This window comes from Puccinia triticina, chromosome 2A (assembly GCF_026914185.1).
Source record: "Puccinia triticina chromosome 2A, complete sequence".
Classification (NCBI taxonomy): Eukaryota; Fungi; Basidiomycota; class Pucciniomycetes; order Pucciniales; family Pucciniaceae; genus Puccinia; species Puccinia triticina.
The window spans coordinates 3,998,113-4,022,406 of record NC_070559.1 but is presented as its reverse complement, the minus strand read 5'-3'; the positions used below and the strand labels follow the sequence as shown (position 1 = coordinate 4,022,406).

General features: G+C 45.7%; 6 protein-coding genes across 6 annotated transcripts; 4 read left to right on the top strand and 2 right to left on the bottom strand.

The window, feature by feature from the left end:
- Positions 1 to 1,023: 1,023 nt before the first annotated feature.
- Positions 1,024 to 3,453, top strand: PtA15_2A408 (uncharacterized protein; the record flags this gene model as incomplete). Its single annotated transcript, XM_053166427.1, has 11 exons — positions 1,024 to 1,168; positions 1,255 to 1,460; positions 1,569 to 1,584; positions 1,848 to 1,900; positions 1,966 to 2,067; positions 2,172 to 2,342; positions 2,416 to 2,569; positions 2,638 to 2,745; positions 2,822 to 3,024; positions 3,134 to 3,284; positions 3,359 to 3,453. 11 exons carry the CDS (start codon positions 1,024 to 1,026, stop codon positions 3,451 to 3,453), a joined length of 1,404 nt encoding a protein of 467 aa, XP_053017650.1.
- A 754-nt stretch (positions 3,454 to 4,207) lies between these two features.
- On the bottom strand, positions 4,208 to 4,997 carry PtA15_2A407 (uncharacterized protein; the record flags this gene model as incomplete). The annotated part of the gene is made up of 4 exons (XM_053166426.1): positions 4,208 to 4,295; positions 4,413 to 4,573; positions 4,684 to 4,841; positions 4,913 to 4,997. The coding sequence occupies 4 exons, from the start codon at positions 4,995 to 4,997 to the stop codon at positions 4,208 to 4,210; spliced, it is 492 nt and encodes a 163-aa protein (XP_053017649.1).
- A 2,417-nt stretch (positions 4,998 to 7,414) lies between these two features.
- PtA15_2A406 (uncharacterized protein) lies at positions 7,415 to 8,791 on the top strand (the record flags this gene model as incomplete). Its single annotated transcript, XM_053166425.1, has 5 exons — positions 7,415 to 7,614; positions 7,682 to 7,713; positions 7,778 to 7,916; positions 7,992 to 8,085; positions 8,150 to 8,791. The coding sequence occupies 5 exons, from the start codon at positions 7,415 to 7,417 to the stop codon at positions 8,789 to 8,791; spliced, it is 1,107 nt and encodes a 368-aa protein (XP_053017648.1).
- Positions 8,792 to 14,265: 5,474 nt separating this feature from the next.
- On the bottom strand, positions 14,266 to 14,864 carry PtA15_2A405 (uncharacterized protein; the record flags this gene model as incomplete). Its single annotated transcript, XM_053166424.1, has 3 exons — positions 14,266 to 14,602; positions 14,701 to 14,710; positions 14,780 to 14,864. The coding sequence occupies 3 exons, from the start codon at positions 14,862 to 14,864 to the stop codon at positions 14,266 to 14,268; spliced, it is 432 nt and encodes a 143-aa protein (XP_053017647.1).
- A 557-nt stretch (positions 14,865 to 15,421) lies between these two features.
- On the top strand, positions 15,422 to 17,157 carry PtA15_2A404 (uncharacterized protein; the record flags this gene model as incomplete). Its single annotated transcript, XM_053166423.1, has 7 exons — positions 15,422 to 15,761; positions 15,876 to 15,887; positions 15,985 to 16,020; positions 16,151 to 16,171; positions 16,271 to 16,642; positions 16,727 to 16,768; positions 16,856 to 17,157. The coding sequence occupies 7 exons, from the start codon at positions 15,422 to 15,424 to the stop codon at positions 17,155 to 17,157; spliced, it is 1,125 nt and encodes a 374-aa protein (XP_053017646.1).
- A 2,733-nt stretch (positions 17,158 to 19,890) lies between these two features.
- Positions 19,891 to 22,077, top strand: PtA15_2A403 (uncharacterized protein; the record flags this gene model as incomplete). The annotated part of the gene is made up of 8 exons (XM_053166422.1): positions 19,891 to 20,195; positions 20,356 to 20,492; positions 20,586 to 20,616; positions 20,716 to 21,019; positions 21,107 to 21,179; positions 21,278 to 21,471; positions 21,560 to 21,697; positions 21,922 to 22,077. 8 exons carry the CDS (start codon positions 19,891 to 19,893, stop codon positions 22,075 to 22,077), a joined length of 1,338 nt encoding a protein of 445 aa, XP_053017645.1.
- Positions 22,078 to 24,294: the final 2,217 nt, after the last annotated feature.

Here is a 24,294-nt window from a genome sequence, read left to right as displayed (position 1 = left end):
ATATGAACACTATGAAACATTGGGGGAAATGTCTCCTTTGGTGATTTCCCAATCTTTCAGGAATTGAGTAAAACAGGTTGGAGGGCTGCCTTTGTCTTTGAATCTAATCTTGTGATTGTAACAGACACTGCTTAGATGCTCTGCTTATGCCACAAATAACAGATGAAATTTACAGTAAATGAAGAAGTTGATTGTGTGTGCTGTGACTGTGTATGCCAAGGGGATGATCCTAGCAAAGTGACTGTTGGCTCAGATTGCAAGCGGCTTGGATAATGCAACAAAAATTTTCTATTGTTCATGTATTTCTTTTACCTATCCTCCCCCATCTTCTGGTTGTTTGGTTGATTCAATTGAAATCAAATCTACCCCATGATGGTTAGATAAGACATCACCATGAGTTCAACAGGAGATGAGCAATCTTTCAGGTATCATTTACACATGCACAAGCAGTTAACTTCTGGAACATTTACCATAAGAAATCCTAGTATGGCACTCTGTGGGAAGTGCAACGGATTCCCCCCTGGTGTGTGTCTTTTCCAAAAAAACTTGACCTTATTTCACGCAGTTTTCACTTGAAATGTTGTTTTCCAACCCATTTTTTTTGATTAAAAATTGGTTTTCCTTAGACTGAAGTCACCCTGAAATTGCATCCTCAAAGTTTTGAAAAACTTAATTCATTTCCTTTCAGCTGTCCCCTTGGCGCCTTTCACACCCCCCTGAAACCCCAAATTTGGGGGCCATGCCCTTGTATCTTATAAATTAAAAAAACACATGTTGATAAGGTGGACCCTTCAATCCGCGGTATCCAATTGGATGGCGGGTTCTGGAAAACCCTCCGTGGTATCCGGTCGGGTTTCACCGGATCGGCAGGGCCCGCATCCCAACTTCGAACTTCGGCGGCAATTTTTTGTGACAAGAGCTGACCTGTCGGATGCACAGCTAGCGCAACTTACCTCAGCTTACCCATTCGCCCTCCTACTACATAGACGCTCACTCTCTCGCTCCCGACGATCGGCACGAAGAATGCGCAATTCAGACTCACGAAGTCGCTCACCCCGGCAAGACCGCCGGACCTCTCCTGCTCGTTACCGGTATGATCGCCGTACCTCCCCTGCTCGCCACCCTTACGAGCGCCGTACCTCTCCTCCTCGCTACCGTTATGATCGAGGTTTGCTACAGGGATCTTCCCACATCGGAGCTAGTCCCTTCGCCTTTTTTCCTAACATGCATCGCGTGATATTCTGGGTTTTGTAGACAGGGACGATAGTAATCCAAAATACGCACAACCCAATGGTCGCCCAGGTGGCTTCAGTTCGCGGGGAAGGGCACCTTTTGAAGATTCTGGAAGACGTCCTACCGGTCGTGAAATGGCTGCCCTCGAAGCCAGCAAAAGGAGTATCAAAGAGAATCGGGTTTACGTCGGCAACTTGGCTTTCTCGGTTAAATGGAATGATCTCAAGGTCTGTGATATCACAATACTCCTCATATTTTGAGCCGGAAAACATCTTTCACCTTTCAGTAATAGCACCGTTTTCCTCAACCTGCTGATATTTTGATGCCTGGTGCAGGATTTCATGCGTGAGGGTGGGTCAAGTTTGCTAGACAGTCGGGTTTCTTTTCAATTCCAGTCAAGTCCCTACTCGCCACATCCAACCTTATTTGCCATCAGAAGGATTATTGGGGTTATAGGTTTAGGCTGATGAGATGGAAGGGTGGAAGCCTAGATGGTGGTAAACACATGATATGAAATTGGGTGATTGGTTGCTGACGGGAGGGATGGATTTGGTTGCATCTCAAAACAATTATGGGGGCAATTGGCATGTCTGGTTGTTGATATGAATTTGCAGTTGGGAACGTGGTCTTTGCGGAGGTTATGGTTCTCCCAAACGGAATGAGTAAAGTAAGATTTTTCTTCAAGCTTACTGTACCTATGGACAAATATCCATCGCTAACGCCTCGTCAAAGGGTTGCGGAGTGGTCGAATTTAGCTCACGTCAAGATGCAGAACGAGCCGTGAAGGAGTTGAATGATACCCCCCTTTTCGGCCGACAGGTTTTTGTCCGAGAGGTGTGCAATGTCTTTTGAAATGGGTTTTGGAGGGGACGGTTTTCGTGTACAATACACCATTCCATGCGTTTGTATCTTTACTGAGCAGCAAATTCGAATGGCAGGATCGGGAAGAAGAAGCACGGTATGGTTCGTTGGCTGTTTCTGGGGCTGGGGGTCGTGGACCATTGCCCAGTGGATTTGGAAACCGTGGGAGCGTAGGACGTGAATTTTCAGGGGGACGCAGCAGTTTTTCTGAAGGCGGCCAGTCTTGCAAGCAACTTGCCATCTCAGGGGTATGTAGCTTGATTTTGCCAAATGGACTCTTCATCACTTCCTAAAGCCAATAATTTACCTTGTTTCTCTTAGCTACCCCTCAACGTCGGATGGCAAGACCTCAAAGACATGTTTCGTTCAGCCGGTAGCATCATCAGAGCCGATGTTTATTTTGATGCTGATGGATCACCAACTGGGAATGGAACGGTGATTTTCGAGACATCCAGAGATGCTCAGAATGCGATTTGTTTGTCGTCGCTCTCATCCATAATGACTGCTTCCGGCATCCTCCTAACTGATGATTTGCTGCTTCAGCCATGTTCAACGGTTTTGAATATGAAGGACGCACGATGGAAGTCCGTGAAGATCGCAACGCGAGCGGAAATTCAGGATTCAGAGGTGGTTTCCGAGGTAGTATCAGAGGTGGGTTAGGTTATTGAGGGCTCAACTAAGGCCTTCGTTAAGTTGAACCTTATGTTGACTTCAATGTTCACCATAGGTGCCGCAAGTGGACGCGGAAGTTTCAGGGGCGGCTTTGGTAGCAGTGGTCCCGGAGGACGAGACACCTCGAATCTTTATGGTGATTACCCTGGACAAGACGGGTCTCCGAACAGCCCACCTGGGTATAAGGGAGCTCACCGAGGTGCTCTTGAGGGCCCTTCATTGAGCATCCAGCCAAGCCAGCAAATATTCGTGAAAAACGTAAGTCGATCGTGTGTGGCACTGGATATATCAATAGGCATTGAGTCATGGGTTGCGCTTTTAACAAGTAAAACGCTAATTGGTCGTTCTTTTTTTTGTCACAAATCAGCTTCCATGGTCGACCTCGAATGATGACTTGGTGGAACTGTTTCAAACAACCGGAAAAGTGGAAAATGCAGAAGTGTTATTTGAGGGAGGTAGATCCAAAGGGGTTGGTGTTGTGCAATTTGAAACAGTTGAGGAAGCAGAAACGGCCATTGGTATGTTAATCAATCACAACATCGAGTTTAAATTCGGAGAAACAGTTACTCATGATCCGTTTCTTTCCGAACAGCTAAATTCCAAAATTACCACTATGGAGGACGACCATTATCCCTTGAGTTCAACGGCCGATGGCGCGACTTTTCATTTGAAAGGCCTGGCAACTGAAAAAAAAAAAAAACAAGGAAATTATCCTGTCCCCAGTTTCCTTCTAGCGTAGTGGTTTTGGTCATGGGCTACCGATTGTTTGTCACACTGTCTTGATGCTGGATTCCAGTGGAAAGCAGTTTTAAATAGATGAGGGCACACATACTTTACCAATACCTCATAGACCTCAGTTTCAGGTTGCTCATAAACATTTACAATCAACAAGAAGGAGTCTTTTTCTATTAACAATTATTTGGCAACACCTCCTTGATATGCCAACCATAATGGTAAAACAATCTACATACTGGGTGACTTTTGAAATCTGCAGGCCTCCCACAAGGGATCAGGGCCCAAAATATTTCAGGTCTAGAAATACATTTGTCAGGGACCCAGTCTCCAGATGTGATGGGAAGCCGCCACCCACTCAAAAAATCAATAGATGTAGTCTTTGCCCGTTCATCCTTGCCCAGCTAGGTTAGTAAGGGTTCGTAGCTGATAACTCCAAAGCACAAGGGACAAAAGTAGGTGTCCCAACAGTGGCTTGAACACTGGACCTTCAGATTGCAAATTTCTTCAGTCTGACGCTCTCCCAACTGAGCTATTAGGACTACCTGAGAAGTGCACCTCTTGACTTGCGGATCTATACATCGCCCACGTGCCCTTGACCCTCATTTACGCATATTGAAATCAAGCCCACAAACATTTCTCTAGTTTGGCTTGAGCTGGTGGGAGAAAAAATGACTCAGGTCGCAGGATGGGTCCTCCGAGTTTACACTTAACCTGTTTTTGATTCAAGGGAGATTGGTTTATAATCATCGTCTGTTGACTCATTCTCCCTCAGATGGTTCATCAATTGTCGAAAGCTACACACACACACACACACACACACACACAAACGAGTTGCAGAAACAAAAGAGAACACGGTGAGCTGACGCTGAAGGAAGGTGGGTTAGTCGAGGAAGGTGATGTAGCAGACTTACTAGTCCCCATCGAAGCCTTTGTTCGAGAAAACGCTGTCTGGGTTGTGCCATGGAGCCAGGTTTTGTTGGACTTTTGGTTGCAGCTTTCGGCGATCGATTGGCCATCGATCGAAGTCTGCGTCCCTGGGTAACGGAAGTGCTGATTCGGTATACGGCCTCAACTGGATAAAAATCATTTGTTTTTTAGTAAGCTTAGTTAGACTGGCTAATGGAAAAAAAACGATAGTCTTTGGAAAGGGAATTGAAAGGTGAAAACAGGAGAAGGACTGACGTCCGGACGAGAGACGAGTTCTTCGAAGTCATGAAGGATACTAGGGACGATGAACGAGCGCATTTTCTTAGGTTCCAAGCGATATATGCGACCGAGGACGCGACCTGTGCCATGAGACCCTTGCGATTTAGGGCCTAGCGCAGGATGGCTACCGGTACCTGAGCAGAAGAGACAGCGCGGGTCAGTACCTTTGAATAAAAAAGAAGAGATGTATATATGAAGCCGGTACCCTTGTAGAAGCCAACTCCGGCTTGCTTGCTGGTGAGCGGCGCTCGTCGGGCGCCTTGAACGACTAATGACGGGCGGAACGGCATCTGAGCTGTTTTCTACTTCGGGCGCTGTATTTCGTTTTGTTCCGTTTGGTAGGCGTGGCACAGCAGCGCAGCCAATCTGCTACGCTGCGTTCGCGCAGCGTAGCAATTATCAGGTCAGGTAGCAAGTTATGTACACTTGAACCAGCTTGACCCTTGTCGCGCCGAGTCCCGACGCGCCATGCCCAAGGGCCGGGAATGCATGGCTTGAAGTTGTCAGGCATCGTGTGTAAAAACCCCGGGGAAGGAAGAAAAGGTACCACCTGGTTATAACTTATGGTACCACCCGACTACACGATCGTAGCGGGCATCAACTCTCCCCCGGAGAAGTATAACACCAGGCCATAACAATCTATGTATCAACTTAAACAAGAACATGATAGCAAGCTTGTCTTAACCAAGTTCAAAGAGAAGCATTTTCAAATTGGTCAAGAGAAGTTCCATTCTGGACAAGTGCGCGATAGGTATACTCATGAGTCATGTCGATGCTGAGAGATTGATAGTGCAGTCGTCATCGTGCCTGGTTAATAGTCCCGACTCGCGAGTCGCGGGGCTACACCAGTGATGCCACGCCAGGATTCCGATCCTTCGGCACGTGATCTCTCAGCCTCAAAATCCTGATCACTCACTCGCGAGTCGTGGCAGATTTTTGTGCTCGGCCAGACATCACATTTCCATTCAACGCGGAACCGGTTGTTTCCAAGCCACTTCTACTTGGCCTATTTACAAAACTTCCGGGCAGAATTCTTCCCCAACCCAATTCACGCCTGCGTATTTTCTTGCCAGGCAGCCGCACCTGCACGCCCACCTCAACCAGCCCGACAGAGCCCGACCTTGATCGCAAGTTGTTCACATAGCCACTGAGTATAAACACTGTCTAATCCAGTTATTTATGTTTCAGTCAACACTACTCTTGGCTGTATATAAATTACCAGCTGGTAATTTGTCGACGCCGGCATCTTTTTAGCACATATCACGCATTCTCTTCGCGAAAACGAGTCTGGGAGAAGCCTTATCCATCAAACTCAGACTTCTTGCTTGCTTGTTCATCCCTGACTCTTGCAATTTATCCGATTGTGGATAACCTCATCGCCAGCTAACCTAGAAGAAAACACCAAATATATCTTTGTTCACGTGAGCACACGTTAACGCAGCGGCTATCTACATCTTTCTATTCCCAGGTAAGGCTCCGTTTTTTGTTTTGCTCAATTCTTCTTGTCTTTCAACACGACCTAGCGACTGTTGCCCAACATTGATGGCAAGCCACTTGATGCGAGCTTTGCTTGGGCCCTACTCCAAGATCCTTGAAGAAGTGTTTTCCCAGTTTCTTGCTGATGTGACCTCGATACTGGCACTCAGCAGCAGCCGGGACGCTTAAGCAAATGCTGCTTGCGAGAGGTAATCAATGTTTCTCCTTCAGGGAAGAACTCGCGATTTATCGCGAAATGCCACCCTCATAGGCATCGCACTTGGCCTGGGTAAACCAGGCGCCTTCAGCACATGTGTTACCTTCTGGTCACCCAATCAACTCAACTGGTATTTGATGGCCATTGAAACTGTTGCCTCACTACCGATGTTGGTGACGCTGAACTTGCTTCGATTAAACTTCACGTGAAGTCAAGCCAAGTGAACAGCATTTCTCCATAAAGCTCGCCAAGGCTACCGGGATCCCAAACAGAGGTCATCGCAAAATTAAAGAAAGCGGTGACACTGACTGGTTGTTCATATAGCCCATTTTGTGCCTTCGATGAAATCCATCACACCGAGGTCAGATTTATGGCAATGGTGCAGCTATGAAGTTCACTGCCTAACAGCCGGGAAAGCAGTTTTTTAATCCTGGTCGAACCGGCCGTTCCGCGAAGCCCATCCTCCCAGAAGTAGAATGCTAATTTGATGGCTCACACCACCCAAACCTTTTCCCGTTTACTCGATCAGCTGCTCTCGCGAGGTCGCAAATTCCTTTTTTTTTCTAAACAGACCCTCTTGTATGCTAAGTCTTGGCATTGGCCCATTCTGCATCGATCTTCGGCATTGCTTTTCACTTGACAACCTGTTAGACCAGCCGGCAAAACATTTCCTCGCCTCGTGTGGTGGTTGATTTCCCCACATTAGTGTCCTTTTCCGACCCGCTCGCAGTCACCATCAATCCCGTCCCCGCTTCGATTCCCCGTTTTCTTTGGTTCAGCTTTCAGCATCGACTGATTGTTTCTCCGTTGAGAGCAGTATTTGCACAGTCGTTTTGAGTCAGTGTCTAGTTTCGGAGCAGTGCCGTTATCATGCCGTTTTTGCCTTTCCCTTCCAATGTTTCAATCTGGCTGCGAAGGACAAGCACCATAAAGCAAATGTATGCTGACATCTTGGGCAATTTTTCCTGGACAGCTCTAGCATCTCTTCTTCGAGTAGGCTTCTGAGTTGTCTGCATGGCTGCGGCTCCAACTGCTAGCTTCGTAACTTCCATGTCTGCCCAACCACCACGCACTGTCCAAGCCCTGGTGAATGAAGAGGTTAGGGCTCCTCCACCGGTGCGATTATACCCATCACAGCACAGAGTCAGCATGACTCGGTACGCCACCTCCACTGACCCACGGGGCTACATTCCCGTGTTCGAATATCCTTTAAAGTAACACCCCCTTATTTATCTCTGATGGGACAAATTTCATGACAAACTGAAGTGTTTCTGTTGACAGCGGCCAGTACATCATGATTGACTGTGAGACAGGTATGTTTGACCGACCTCCCTGATGGCTTTGTTATAGACATAGACTGATGTTAAATGATTTTAGGTATGGTGCACTTCACCGGGATATGGAAAGCACTCGGTCACACCAAAGCGGATGTTGTGAAGTTGGTTGAGTCCGACCCCACCATTGCGCCTTATCTACGCAAGGTTAGAGGAGGTTATCTAAAAATACAAGGAACATGGTATGCACTTCACCCCTTTGCCTTTCGGGGGACCTGACACAATTGCTAAGATTTTTTACTTCCTCGTTGCCACAGGCTTCCCTTTGACACTGCTAAAACCTTGGCGAGGAGAGTAGCTTGGCAAATTCGCTACGATCTGGTCCCGCTATTCGGTCCGGAGTTTCCTGATGTGCGTTTTACAGAGCTACTCCGGGGTCTCGCTAGGTTTATACTAATCTCCTATTGCGCTACAGACCTGCCTTGGACCTGGAGAGCCTGGATTCGGTCAACTGCTGCTATCAGCCCCAAAGCCAAGGGGGCGGCGGGGTGCTAAGAAAACTGCAGCTGCCTCTTGTGTTGGCCACGAGAGAACTGCATCTCCTCAAGATAACCGCAGTCAAATCCGTCCGGATGCATACTCCTCTCAGGATTCTATGGGGAATCGTTTCTCTGGTCAACCAGAAACCGCCGGGCCGAAGATTGGTTATGACCCAATGTTATCTCAACCCAGGTATTCGCCGTACACTCGAGCCCCAGTGCATCGAATCACCCAGCTGGACCCTTTACCTAGTCTGATCCAACCAAATCAAAGTTCTTATCATCCAACGCCAGATCCCACGTATTCTAGTGCGGCTCGCTATCACCCCCGGAGCCCAAGAGCATCGATGATGCCTTCTCATAGTGCCGGGCCCTATGACCAACAACAACCCACCGGTTCAACAGGATATGGGATGGAAAATGTGGCTCCGCTCCCCCCGATGCGTCACTATCAATCGCCTCCGGCCGAGAACAATTTCTTCGAGACCTATCGGGGCCCTGACTCGTTTGAAGCCCTGAGCAATAAATGGTTGGCTCCTGAGCTTGTGTCACCCGCTCAGGACGAATGTCCCAGCTGACTGTCAATTAACTACACCATTGCAAACTAACCAAATAATAAATCAAAACAAAAATTAGAAAAAATTGGGAAAGAAAACACGAAAATAAGAGAGGGAGAGAGACAACTGATGTCAGAGACTCAGCGGCCTATCACGTAGAAAGACAAGCTGTGCAACTGTTTGAGCCCGAGACCCTACCGCCAATAACACAGAATGGTGAGTTGAATATAACCTAAGCAGTTCCATAAATATGTACTTGATCTGGAGGATCACCCTCAGCTGTTGAACTTCCCAACTGGGTGCCTGGCAAACCAAGCAGGCAACACCTTTGTACCTATTTGGCAGGCATGAAGTTTTGGCTTGCCCTTGGGAGGAATATGTGCCTGCTTGCCAAGGACCCACCAGGAAAATAAATTGTCACCAGACATCAGGTGACATCAAGCAACAATGACTGTCACTTTGTTCCTGCTCTGGTGCTACCACAACTAGGCTACAATTCTTTGTTTTCTTCTGGCCAGCTGTGCAGCTGGTGGGTAGCTAATTGGACTTAGGCTGATGTCACCTGTATTCTAGTGAAAGTTTATTTTTCCTGATGATGTACCTCAGCAAGCAATTTTCTACACACTTGGCAAGGGTGAATTCCCTTCTGCTTGCCCGGGAAGCTTCCTCTTGGGTGTGGAAATGACACCTGCTTGCCAAGGTCTAGGAATCATCTTGCGCAAGTGGGTACATGTACATATGATTGGGGCTTTTTCCAATGGCCAGGCATGATTCCGAGGAAGATTCCTCCTACTCAGAGGAACACCCACTACTGCTCAGAGTGCAAGCAGTAGTGGGTGTGCCAAGATTTTTGGTGTCCCTTTTCACTGTCTTTAAGGGCCAAGGTGGCCTGTTTGGGCTCCAGTTTTTGTCTCACAGGGTCTTGGGGGCTGATTAGAAAGAGAAAGAAAAGATGATTCTTCACAACAACTGCAAGGAAAGATAAAAATTAATAAAAAATTTCAGAAGATTGGCAATTACTTGGAGAATTTTTGAAAAAATATGGCAGGAAGGAGGGATGCGGACGGATTTGGGAGGGATGAACACCAGGAAAAAGAAAGGAAAATTCTTTTTAGGGGGTTACTAAACGTACCCGGTTTTTCCGCGTTTGTACCCAGTTTTTGCGTACCCCCTTTTCCGCGTGCGTACCCGGTTTTTTCTACTCATTTCTACGCGACGCAAGTAATATCAAAATTTGTCTAAAATGATGAACAAAATTATCATGCAATCAGAATACCAAAAAACCCAATTTTAATTAATTAATTATTTTTTGCATACCCCCTTTTCTGGGGTATATACTTGGGGATTTTTTTTTTTTTACATGCTCCAAATTTCAGCGCACTTATAATTGTGAATATTATACATTCCTTGAGGATTTTAGGATTTTCAGGGAGTGCGCGGTGGGCTTAGTAGGAAAATTCCTGCTAACTGAATAACTTTTTTGTTACATTTCCAAACAAGCTAAAAATTTCAGGAATGTTTAAAATCTGTATATCCCCCGTGTCCTGAAATTTTCAGCAATGGGGTGGCATAAAAACATGAGATATAAGGGGTGTGCGGCAGTCTTAAGGGGAAAAATCCGGCTAATTGAATAGCTTTTTTGTTACATATCACAGCAGTCTAAAAACTTGAGTGAAATTTCAAATATGAATATCCTCTGTGACCTTAAATTTTTAGCAATGTTGTGGCATCATAACATGAGATGTAAGGGATGCACGGTAGTCATAATACATACCACTGCGCACCCCATATAACTCATGTTCTGATGCCACGACATTGCTAAAAATTCAAGGTCACGGAGAAGATGCATATTTGAAAGTTCACTCAAGTTTTTAGACTGCTGTGATATGTAACAAAAAAGCTATTCAATTAGCCGGATTTTGCCCCTTAAGACTTCCGCACACCCCTTATATCTCATGTTTTTATGCCACAACATTGCTGAAAATTTCAGGACACGGAGATTATACAGAATTCAAATATTCCTGAAATTTTTAGCTTGTTTGGAAATGTAACAAAAAAGTTATATGGTTACCGGGAATTTTCCTACTAAGCCCACTGTGCACTCCCTGAAAATCCTAAAAATTTCAGGGAATTTACAATATCCACAATTATAAGTGCCCTGAAATTTTTGTGCGGCTGGGGCATGTAACAAAAAAGTTATCTCCTTAGTATATACCCCAGAAAAGCGGGTACGCAAAAAACCGGGTACAAATTAATTAATCATTTGGAAATTGAGTTTTTTAAAATTCTGATTGCATGATGATTATGTTCATCAGTTTAGATGAATTTTGGTATTATTTGCGTTGCGTAGAAATGAGTAGAAAAAAACCGGGTACGCACGTGGAAAAGGGGGTACAAACGCGGAAATACCCGGGTACATTTATTAACCCCCTCTTTTTGTTTTATTTTATTTTCCCTGTGAGCTATTGAACACAATATTCATGGCCCAATAATCACAGATACAATCCTTATCTGGGACCCAATTGTGAGTGGTATTAGCCAAAGGTCCATTGCATGGTTTCAAAGGGGTTCTGGTAGGTTGCAGGATTTTTAGTGGTGCTAATTTTTGAAGGGGGATGAAGATGCCCTGGTTGACAGGCAATATGCATCCTGAAAAAATTGGAGCAACTGAAAGATTTATTTCTAATCAGATGCTGGTACCAAGGGTGTAACAGCTGCGCTACGCGCTTTTTTCTGTATCTCCAAAAATAGATGGCAAGATGTCAGAAGTACACAGATTATTTTGGATATTCAGAATTCTCCTGCTCCCAGCAATCCAAAGCGCATCTTTGCATTCTTGGAACTGGGATTATGTGGCTTTAAGTCCATGAAGCAGGTGAATTTGAAAGCTCAAAACAGCTGCGCTGAAAAAGCGCCCAAATGACACTGCTTCATAGTTTCAAAGGAGTACCACTTCAATAAAGAAAATTGAAAAAAGTGTTTTTGATTCATGGATGTGGGAGGATCCAGAATATCCAATAATATTTCTGTACTTATGACATCTTGCCATCTATTTTTGGAGATACAGAAAAAAGCGCGTAGCGCAGCTGTTACACCCTTGCTGGTACAAAGATAGCTCTAGACAACTTGAAATGAGAAACAATAAAGTCTAGGCTATTATACCTGAAAGCAACTCAAGGCAAACTTGAGTTGGTATAGCGTTTTGGCTAGGGAGATGAGAAGGGGATGGCTGGGCAAACTCCGTGCGGGTTCGCTAAGGGTTCTGGTTGTGAAACTAGCTGTCATCCGTGCAACGGTATGAGTTAGCAACTGGGTGAGAGCCTCTTCTTCTTTCTCTGTCTTGTCTTCTACTCACGGGTGTAGGGCTATGTCAGTTTATGACTTTTGCCTTATCCCTACGGCAGAGCTCGGTCTCCTTGACAAACAGAGTTTGTTCAAGTCAGCTGCTTTTTCTTTTTTTTTCTTTGCCTACGGTCTGGGGACGGATCACTCACCTGTTGTTGGACTGTGTGTGATCCTGGCTATGAGCGTGTCTTTTGGTTTATTGCCAAGTCATTTCGCAAGCGTTCTGTTATAGAACAAGATTCAGTCAGCCTTGCAAGAAGTCTGCTGTAATCTTATCTCTGGGACATACAAGGTTCTGAACTTTAGCGCTGGCTTTGTCTTGGCTTTGGCCAGGGCGGCTGCCGATGATGGTTTGGGTTCTGCAATCAACAAGGCAATACAATTTTAGCTTTTTGGTCTGGGACTGCAAAAGGGGCTTAGAGCTTACCTTTCTTAGCAGCTGGGGCTTGGGGTTGGCTTTGCCGCGCAAGCTTCCTGTGCGGTTGCTGCGGGTCAGGGTCTGATCCAGTATTCTCACACATCCTAGGTGAATCTGGGATGTTACTATTTTTATCCCATGCCAAGAATTTTGGTGCACCCTGTAAGCCTCCTCGCTTGGATTCTGTTTCACAAAGCCTGTCACATAGTCATCACAGGATTAAATAATCTATTGTGAGTATGTACTTAGTTTTTCCCTATTCACATCCTTCCTAGCCTGGCAGAGATTCTTGGACCCTTCGATCTCTCCTGGTGCTAGGTAAGCTCTTCCCCCATTTCTCTCCCTCATTCTAGTTGTACTTACAGAAAGATTCTTGGACCCTTCTGATCTCTTCCGGTGTTAGCTCCACATAATCCAGTCCCCCATGTTGGTACTATCAACAATGGGCCTATACTATACTCTACAATGACTGGGCTGTTCTGTTATTGTATAGGGCCAGGTGCATGTACCACCCTATACCAATAACTGTACTAGTGTTGGCCCTTGCTGCAAGTGGCATGTGCAGTATTCTGTGTTTATTTTCTGAAACAAAAAATACAGGTGTAGTAACATGTTTTGCCCCTGGCACTTAACCAGGGGTAAACATAAGGCAATGACCTGTGGGCTCCTGTGGGTGCCAATTTTAAGCACCCACTCTCATTCTCAAATACGTTGTAGCACTGCCACATCCACCACCAACCAAAATGGCTTCCCAGCTGCAGAAGGACCCCAATTGTACAGGCAAACCATGCCACCTACCCTGTCCTTGGGGTAATGGCACGGGCCTATCTGATGAGTCTAAGTGTAAATGCAGAGGGTGATTACACCAAGACAGCACCATGCAGGGGCCTTAGCATAAAAAAGTATTGTCTTTTCCGTAAAGCTTGGAACCTTTCTTTTTTTTTTTTTTGGTGGATCCATGAAGATTGCATATTTTTCATATCCAGTCCAGGTTTTGAGTTGACAGGTGTCAGACGCAGCCCAGAACTCAAAGCCATCATCCTCTGGAAGATGATCTTGAAGCAGGGTTCAGTAAAAACCGAGTTCAGATTCTGAACCGGAGCTCATTGTTGACCTAGCCCACCCATTACCAATGCGAACGGACACTGCCCTCCGCCCCAACGGAGGGGCCGACCAAGAACCGGACCCGTTACACAAGCTGTAAGGGATATGAGGGTGGTGGGATACTTTAGCCAGAAGTTAATCTGGCCACTTGGAATAAATGCATAAAATAAAAAATAAAAAACCATCTTGTTCCAAGCTATTCGGAAAACACAATAAGGATTATTGGCATTTCTCTCAGGCAAATTTCACCCATAAGGCATAAGTCCCTCCCAGAAGGGGCCTTCGGCCTCCCTGGGGAGGCACTTAGTTAAGTTTGCCACCACCACCACCTCCCCGTTCGGGTTTAAGGCTCCGTTTGGAGCCGATATAATTGCGTGATATAATCTGGAATTTTGTGACATCTGATCAAGTTTTGGCGGACCTGATCAGATGTCACATAGGATGTCAGGCAAAAAAACTCATATATCGCCCGGATTATATCGGCTCCAAACGGGGCCTAAGATACGTCTGGTGCCGCGGCGCGGTCTCGTGTTTTCCCGAGCTGTCCTCGCCCTCCTCGTCGACTTGAGTGGCCAACGGGGGGATGGAGCGGGTCTGCACGGACGCCAGCTTCCATGGTCGGACGAGGTTATGACTGACTTTGACATAGCTGGGCGAGCGTGAGCACCGGGCCTGTGGCGTGCTCGTCGTCCTCTGAGTTCGAACCACCCATCTCTTTCTCAGCGGGGTTGGAATCCGTGAAGACGACCCGATCGGTGGGATGGGTCATTGGCGGCAGTGAAGAGTCGAGCCTGGTAATGTCAGAGTGCGCCGTCGGGATTGATTGATGCTCCTCAGCGTCTCGTCGTGCGCCCGGTCGTCGATCGCGACCAGCGACGAGGTGGTGTTGAGCAGGCGCAGATGGAGTGTCCAGCTGCTGATGTATCGTTGGAAGTCGGTGATCTGCTGGCCGTCTGAGACGGTCTCTACATTATGGCTGTCCAACTGAGTCGACTGTCACGTTTGAAATATAAAACATCTTCTTTGCTTCTCAAGTTAAGATACTCGGTGACCACGACCTTACACAAAGTCATCTAAATCACGCAGTAAAGACAGGCCAGCAAAGGTGAATACCAACACACACGCTGGCTACGTTGATGTACCTTTAGAATCTTTTAGGAAGGATGAAGATAGGCCACTTTGACGATTGAAGGAGTTCAGCTTGTTGAAGCGCGAGCACAACCCCATGTTTTGGGCTTCTTCGGGATCATCCTTGAGACCGGCAAAGTGCGTTTGAGAATTTGTGCTTGCAGCCGTTTTGGGGGCAAGCGGTTGGTCCGATCTGCTTCGTTCTTCTCAGTGCGAGTGAACATTTATGCAAATGTACATTCCGGAAGGGATCCTGCGATGGCTTGGACTATCGTCCGCTGGAGTGAATCTGATTTCCTTGATTTCCGTACTGCTACGCTGGCACTTAACGCCGGAAGGTGACAACCACATAACCGGATCGCGGCGTGGCACTGCCCCGAGAACTCCCCCTGCTTTATGTGTACACAGTGGACGTGACACGTCGGCATTTTCATGGTGGGTCGCTGAAACCAATATGCAATCGTTGTCAGCTTGAAACACGTAGATATCAGGGCCTATGAGAATATAAAATACATACGCGACCAGGCAGCTTGCTCCGAAACAAGACACGGCCTTGGGGATGAGCAGAACAGCCCCTCCCACTTTGTAAACTCTGTCCCAACGGCCACCATTCCACTCAATCATCATACTATTTCTCACCAGTGAGGACCACACTAATGCGATTCCCCACATTCAGTAGCCTAGGTCTCTCATTTCTCATTTGCCAACTGTCTGATGGTGCACAAGCGATGGAGTTGAGGGCAGGCGGCGCCTCCGTATCGGCTGGCAACTCTATGAGGTCAGAAATATCGAATGGCAGCTTCATGTGGTCAGGAACATCGGCTGGCAGCTCGTTGGAGTCAGGAATATCGGTTGGCAGTTCTCTGGAGTCAGGAATTACTTTCTCCTCAGCCGCTGCAGCGCAACAAATTCGACATTGGATGCCCCCCGCAGCATCTCCCGAAGTCAGGCAAGCTGTTGCAGAGTTCCAGAAACATTTTGACCGGTTTATTCAAGGTGTGTAAAATAACACCCCATGACTGTCTATCACAAATTCTTCTCTCCCCCTTCTCTTCACATCGTGTTCCGCTAAACAAGAACTGAGACAAGGCTTTTTTTGTGGATCTCCAGAACGTACTCCAGGTAGGCCTCAAGATTGTTCAACACCTTCCTCTAGACAGAATTGGTTTCCAAGAACCTCACTGATTCCCATAGTATCCTGTCATGTCTCTCTGTCCAGATTTAGAAATTCCAGAAGACGCAGATGAGAAGACGCGTAAGTACTGATTCATAGCTTCAAATGTGCACATGCGGTAATTGAGAGTCGGAGAAATTGCTGAAATCTTTTTGTCACCCTGTTCTTCTTAATTTCTCTTATTGGCCCGCTTGGCTCTGCTCCCCGGCAGTTGCTCTGTACTATGCCAAAAGTAAGTCTACTCCTTCCACCAACCATGTCAAAGATACCAAATTTAATCCTAGTCCTCATCACACCTGAGATTGAAGCTAATAATTTACGATTGGCTCAGTCAAAATCAAGTGGGAAGGATGGGACAAAAACAACCCACTCAGGCGTTTCATCGAAGGCATGCAGGATACGCAATATCCACCTGAATATCCACCTTGCTTAATACAACTTGGGTTCAAAACCATTCTGGAAGCCCACAATCCCCCAGCTTCACTATTCAAGGAGTGGCTTACAGTTCTTGCTTTTACTGTAAATCAACGCGGAGTTCCGACATCACATAAAATCAAATCTACCTTGTATGGTCTCTACGACCTGAAGTTGAGATACAAAGAAGGTCACACGCTTCGCCCACACATCGATATAATGACCAGGTTTGTTTTTGATCTTCACGACCACAATGCTTTTTGGGGAGACTTTTTAAGATGGGAAAAAGGTTTGTTGTACCATCAAATATTTCTTCTTGGTACAGCATCACACTCACAGTAACTTTTTGGCTGGCATCTCTTGCCCAAATTAGAAATCACTGATGCATTAATGTTTGGATTTGGAGATGATATACGTCAGTGAACAAACTATCTAAAATGCTATCTCAAACCGAAAGCCATTGATCTTGACACCCCTTTTTCATTTGAATTTCACTACCCAGGAAATCGAGCTGTGTTTATGGAAATTATCAAGGGTGAAGACCAGCTTCAAGATGCAATGTCCTCATCTCCGGACCAAGGTTGGACATCCCTAAACACCCTCTATGTCAATTTTGATTCATCATCAGCTCATAAAAGAGTAGCAACCCTGGCTGTCTTATATCATCTGATGAATGCATATAAGAAGGAACCAGTTCTCATGACACTGCTTAAGAAGTTTCGTCATCGCCGCAATGATCTTCTACCTCATGAGAAAGGACTTGTTGGACACATGTTACATAAATTTACACGACCCCTGGATTAGGATGTCCAACTCTCTAAAAGTAGCCATCATATTTGTCTATGTCGTGAGCAAAAACTCAATATAAACACTCCAAAACAATTTGGAAATAACTGGCCCCTGGATGCAAAATCTTCTGATTGCAAAAGAAACAAATTGGAAGATCAGCCATGTTCCCCTGTGTCAGACTTTTTCTTTACACAAAGTCATAGTTCCCTGCCTAGTCCGTAGTCTTTGTTAAAGGGTAGAGCTGGCACTTTTGCACCCGCTGGCGGGTACCCGCCCCCCTTCAGCAGGTAACTGTGTGTCCTTGAAGATACCCAGGGCTGCTGGGGAGCTACTTCCTTTAATTTTTGATAAAATGCAACACCCTGAACCTACCTTGGTTACCTGCAAGGGACACAGTCACCTGCTGAAGGGGGGCGGGTACCCGCCAGCGGGTGCAAAAGTGAGCCTGCACTACCATCTGGCAACAGATTAATTTAATTTACACAGTGAAATTTTGGTACCCTTTGTAATGTTTGAAAGAATACTCTTTGTTGCAAATAATATTTGAATTCAGCCAGTAGTAGTAGTAGTAGTAGAAAAACTAGTCAACAAATAGAAATAAACATAAGATGAGTCAAATCAACAACAAGAAAGAGTGATATAAAGAAATAAACTAACAGGATATATATGCATTCTATACTAGTTCAACAAACACAATCAATGTCAAATTGAGAACACAATCAGAACTAGAACAACAAATAAACTAAAGAACAATTTTTTTAGTGGTTAATCCGCTAACAGAAACAAAAAATAATCCTCCTATTGCTTGTGTTGATTAAACTCTTCCTGAAACAATTTTGTCTTCAATCCTTTGACCTAACTGTTGTGATCAAGTTGTATTGTAAGTGTGTGCTGTTTGTTGACAAGCTGTGATTGAAAATTGGTTACCTCAAAAGATTATTCTTTGATTTGACAGCTTTCTTCAGTCTTGTTGAGTTGACTTCAGTAAAACAATCAGACCAACTCAACGGCAAAAAACGGAACTGAGAAAGTGAGGAAAAGAACTTTACTTGCATCCAGCAAGTCTTTTAGATGTGCCTTCCACGCATACACACCATTATGCATATGCACAATGCATCAATCATCAATTTACAGCTCAACACCCTTTGGGGCACCTGTGCCACACTTTTTTCTTAGTATATAGGATATCCGCCAAATTAGACCCGTAGTAGCACTGGGGCATAGCACAGTGGTATTTGACGCGTTTTTTGGGCCCCTCAAATACTGATTTGTCGAATATTCGAGTATTCGGAGATATTTGACTGAAAAACTTCCAAAATACATTAAAAACACCAAAAAAATCCATTTTTTGTGTTTTTGACTTATTTTGGCCCATTTCTGGGCCATATAATTTTGAGGGGGTCATCCGTCAAAAATACAGTGGTGCCAAAGGCACTTGTAATATTGCCAGAGGCATATTTCATAATGGCGGACGCACTATTCAGAGTGCCGCACGCACTTTTCATAGTGGCGGACGCACTTTTCATAGTGGCGGACACATATTTCATAGTGGCGGATGCACTTTTCATAGTGGTGGACGCACTTTTGATAGTGGCGGACTCACTATTCAGAGTGCCGGACACACTTTTGATAGTGCCAGACGCACTCTTCATAGTGGCGGACGCACTTTTCATAGTGGCGGACGCACTTTTGATAGTGGCGGACACACTTTTGATAATGGCGGACGCACTTTTCATAGTGGTGGACGCACTTTTGATAGTGGCAGACTCACTATTCAGACTGCCGGACACACTTTTGATAGTGCCGGACGCACTTTTGATAGTGCCGGACGCACTCTTCATAGTGGCAGACACACTTTTCACAGTGACAGACGCACTTTTGATAGGGGCGGACTCACTATTCAGAGTGCTGGACACACTTTTGATAGTGGTGGACTCACTTTTCATAGTGGCAGGCGCACTTTTCATAGTGGCAGACGCACCTTTTGTAGTGGCGGACGCACTTTTCAAAGTGCCAGAGGCAGATTTTTTTTGTGTTGCACCAAAGAGGCTGGTATAGGGCCTGTGCAAGCTCATCTGGGGCCTTTGGGCCCCAGAGAAGCTTGCATTGGCCCTCTACGCGCCCCTCTGAGCCATTATTTGAATTTTTTTGAATATTCAAGCTTAAATTTGCCCAGGCATTATTCGACTCGAATCCAATTCAAATACAAATACTCAAATCAATTCGATTCAATGTGCTATGCCCTGAGTAGCAGTGAGCACACTTCTTTTCTGGGATGTGCTAATGCCATGCAGTTCATGTGCTCTTCAGAGGTTTTCTACCTGCTGTAAGATTTTGGGGGGCTTTGGGCTCCCCAGTGAGAAGTTACAATTTTTTCTTTATTTTTGTCATTTTTTGGGAAATTTGTATTCCTACACCCAGACAAGGGAAATGAATTTATTTCCTACTCCCAAAATTGCCACGGGCCAATTTTAGGTCCTGGAGAACTGGGATGGACGTCAAAAACTGGTCTTTTCGACATCCGCTACTTTTGGGAGTTGGAAATTTTCATTCCTGGGAGCCAATTTTCTAAGCCCTTGATTTTGCGGCCTCAATCGGGCGGGCCCACGGGCGGCCTGGACCCGCCCGCATGGCATCCCTAGACGTCATGACTCATGCGGGTCAGATGCCCCTTACATCCAGAAACTCCAGGGATACCTCACTCCAAAATACTTACCTTAACCACCACTGACCAAGAAGCCGAGCAGGATGATATCAGGACTGCTGAGGATAAATCGACTGAGAAGAACGACGACGAGAAGCCATGCTCGACTGGCGCAGCTGCACCAACAACAAACGACATTTCGGCCGAGGTCATTGTCTACCACTCCCTCCAGTTCTCAAGAACAGCAGCAGCAAATCCTATTCGATCCCCTCATCCCCCTCAAAATCCTTAACCCCGTAGGTAAAAAGAACTCGACCGATCCTCCAAACACTCCCTTACCTCATCTCGATCAACTCGAAAACGAATCATTCGCCACCAAAGTATACGGAATCATGCTCGGGCTACCCATGTAATCTACAGATATTTTTCCCAAAAGATTCCTGTTTTATTTTCCTTGGAGGGAGAAAACAGACCTTCCTTTGGAAAAAAAGAAAAACTAGGAAGATACATAGAAGTGAATCTGACTAGACTCTTGTTTCATGCTGACCCACCGCTTGGCGCTTATTTAGCTTGGATACATTTATGAGCAACTTACAGCGGCATGGTCGGATCTCATTTTACATGACGAGCTATGGAGAAGAAGGAGCCGTCGTAGGTTCAGCGGCGGCCCTGGGTGACCACGATGAGGTGTTTGCTCAATATAGAGGTGTGTGTGTGATTCTTGAAAAAAAAAACCTCTTCCTTATCAGCAAAATCAGATGCTGGTTTTATATCTTGATTTTTAATGGTTTGATTTTAGAACAGGGTATTCTACTCTGGAGGGGCTGCAGGTACGAGGAAAGATTCACAGCAAGAACACCCGGAATACTCAAAAACACACGCACAGATGGTTGACGAAAGTTTGTGTCATTCTGGGGTACACATCACAGTCTGGATTATTTGATCGCACAATGTTTTGGATCGATGGAAGATGAAAGTTCGAAGGGACGTCAAATGCCGGTGCACTACGCCTCGAAGAAGCATTACTTCCACTCCATCAGCAGTCCCTTGGCCACGCAAATCCCCCAGGCTGCCGGGGCGGCATATGCACTCAAACGAACGAGACAGAAGGGCGAACGGCTGGACGATTGTGTGGTATGCTACTTGGGCGAGGGCGCCGCTAGCGAGGGCGACTTCCATGCCGGCATTAATATGGCTAGTGTCTTGGGAGGCCCAATCGTCTTTTTCGTCAGAGTCAGTCCATTTATCAATCGCTTGTTGGCCCCCTAGTCCAATCAGTCGTTTCTCTGACTTGTTGAATTTATTTCCGGCCTTACCTAGAACAACGGGTTTGCAATCTCTACCCCGTCCTCTCAGCAGTTCAAAGGAGACGGAATCGCCTCTCGAGCTGCTGGTAAGCAAAATCCAATCATACGCGCGCGTCTTCCTTCCCAGGTGTAGCAAGAGTTGAAGCACATCAATGAACAACAAATATTAATGTAAATTCTGCAGGATATGGTATCGATGCGATCCGAGTGGATGGGAATGACCCTTTAGCAGTCTATCTAGCCACCAGGGAAGCCCGTCGACGGGCGCTTGAAGGCGCCGGCAGAGCGGTGATGGTGGAAGCGATGACTTATCGAGTTGGACATCACAGCACTAGTGATGATTCGAGTGCGTATCGGAACCCGAACGAGGTCGACCAAGTAAGTACAGCCAAAACACCTCATATCAATGGATTTTGTTTGTTTGTTGGTTGCAGACTAGTGTTGATGTTTGCTGGGATTCCAATAGTGGAGGAAACGAGATAATCCTATCAATCGAATGAGGGCTTTCTTGGAATCTAAGGCTTGGTGGGACCCCGTTAAGGAAGAAGATCGGATCAAACAATGGAAAACTGATATCTCGAAATCTGTCAAAAGGGCTGAAAAGGTTGGTCGGCTAGCTCTTTCGCATCCCCTCCCTTTTCGCTGCCATCTCTCCTGCGTTATTCGAAAGAGTATCACTATGATCCGGGAAGATTTTGCCCAGGCCAATGAATGGGTTTGGATGCTCTATGACCTTATAAAACTAACAATAAATCTTCCTTTCTTCCTTTCTTATGCTACAAAACTCAATTGCTGAATGAATGCAATTAAAAAACAAACAAAAACTAGATGCCCAAACCATCATTAGCAAACATGTGGACGGACACTTATGGGACTGAACAAATACATTTAGATCAACAAAGACTTGAGAGTCAACGGATCATCGAGAAGTATTCCGAGTATCCGGTCTACAAAGAAGAACTGAAGAGATTCTCGAAAGCTTGAAATCTTCCCCTTTTTCAATCCTTTCAATCTACATATCTTTCCCTTTCCTGCTCTTTTACATCACTCAATTCTCTTGTTTGCAGCAACCCACCCTTCATGTTGTTGTACTTGATATGGCTCTTGTAAAACCTCATTTCATATCTTCTTCATGACTGTATTTGTATCTAATTATCCTTGTCTTTGTCTTCCATTGCCTATGAATGTGCATAAATCCTGTATTAGGGGGATTCAAAGTTGGCCATGCACAACTTGCAAGTACTTTTGCAAGTTGGTGTTCAAGGCTTTTCTTGAACACCAAATTTCAAAAAAAATCAATCAGGCTTAGAGCATCCGCATTGGTGTGGGTGTAACTCAAGGAGTAACAGATCTGCTTACTCCCAGATTAGAGCATTCACATTTGTTTGCTAAGTTTTTGGGTTAAATAAGCCTGGGTTTGTGGGCAGGTTAGCTGACGAGGTTGCCTTCAAGTGGGCAAACACATTTGTTTGGCCAGTTTCAGGCTAAAGTGAGCTGAAATCAAACTTAGCACAAGTCCCTCGCCTGCCAGGCGCAGCACAAAGTGTGACCTCCCGTCGGGGAGGGACTTGCATGGAATCCCTGATTCCTGGCTTGAGAGCCCCGCGTACAGCTCTTAGTTTTTGCAGGTGACCAACTTTGTGCCCCCAAAAGAACTGAGCCCCGCCCCGGATACCAAAGAAAGGCCGTCTCTCCTCTTTAATTTGGCGGCAGTCACAGGCTGATAGCACTTGGTTCATGGCCTGGAGAGCAGTTTGAAAAAGGCCTCTTTTTGAGACACATTCCTGCTGATGTAAGCAAGAATGCAGTATTCAACTGCCTTTCAATAGATTGAAACAGCTTTTGATACAAAGCCACATGTATTTACAAAAAAAATCTCTCAAAGTCAATATGGTCCGCTTTTCTTGGTGTTTGAAAACTTCAAATGCAAGGATCAGGCCTTATATTGGCAGCTACAAGGCCTAAATTGCATCAGAAGAAGCGCACTCCTGAGGACTTCTTAAGTACTGCGGGGCAGCCTCAGCGGGTGATGGTTGATTTACAAAAAAGGAAAAAGTGAAAAAAGCCTGATACAGGCTGATATTACTGGAGCTCTCAGGCCAGATACAGGTTTTTGCAGGTAAGCCTCTCTGTGAGACAGAGAACCTGCGGGGCTGCCTCACTGGGAGGCTTTGTTAAGCTTGAGCTGAAATGAGTTGCAGACCGCCCTAGCCTGAGGCTAGATTTCAGGTTAAGGCTTGCTAAATTTAGCTGACCTTAGCCTGAAATCAAAACTGAGGCTTTTTTACCTGGGGTTAGCCCGGACCAATGTGATTGCCGCTTGGGTTAAGTTGCTCAAAACCATCAACTTAACCCAACAAATGCAAATTCTATTAGTGCTAAGCCAGGCCGGCAACCACATTGGTGTGGGATAAAAAGATGTGTAAGTATGTTGTATGCACCTGCGGCTTATGTAAGCTGTGTTTGGTACATACTTTTGGGTGGGGAGGAGTGTCTGCATGCAGCGCTTACTCCCAGGATTAGTGTGAAGTAAATTTACTCTTGCTTCCTCCAAATTGTACTCCCAGGACAAGTTTAGTCCAATTAAATTGAACCCAATGTGGCTGCCGAGGAGGATGAGTTACAGTAATCCTCTTTTAATCTGCAACCAATGCAGATGCTCTTAGGGGGTGTAGTACAATGTGGCATGCACTTTGGCAACTCAGTGTTCAAGAATGAACTTGAACACCAACTTGCAAAAGTGCATGCAAGTTGCACCTGGCCCACTTCAAAACCCTGTATTATCATGAAAACCTTCTACCCTACTATCTAGACAAGGAATTCCACTATCAATCTGGAATCCTTGCAAACCAAGCCAAGTTGAAACAGGCTAGATGTCAGCCTGTATCCTTAGGTAACTAACTGTGTCTGAGAGGGTTTTAACTAGCAAGATGCCAAGGATGGGCCAAGGGTGATGTGGTAAGACATGTAAAAGTTTTTACTCAATCAGTATACAGTAACCAAGAGCTACGCTTTGTTACAAAAAGCAGAGCTTTTGTGTAGCAAAGGACAACAGTGTATCCGCTGCGCTGCATTTAGCGCAGCAAAGCGGTTGGCAAAGCAATTTCTTGGGTTGCTGCGCTACGCGCCACGTGCAGCAGGCAGATTGCTGTGCTACATGCTTTTTGATCTTCCCGGAAAAAAAATATAAAAATAGCGTGC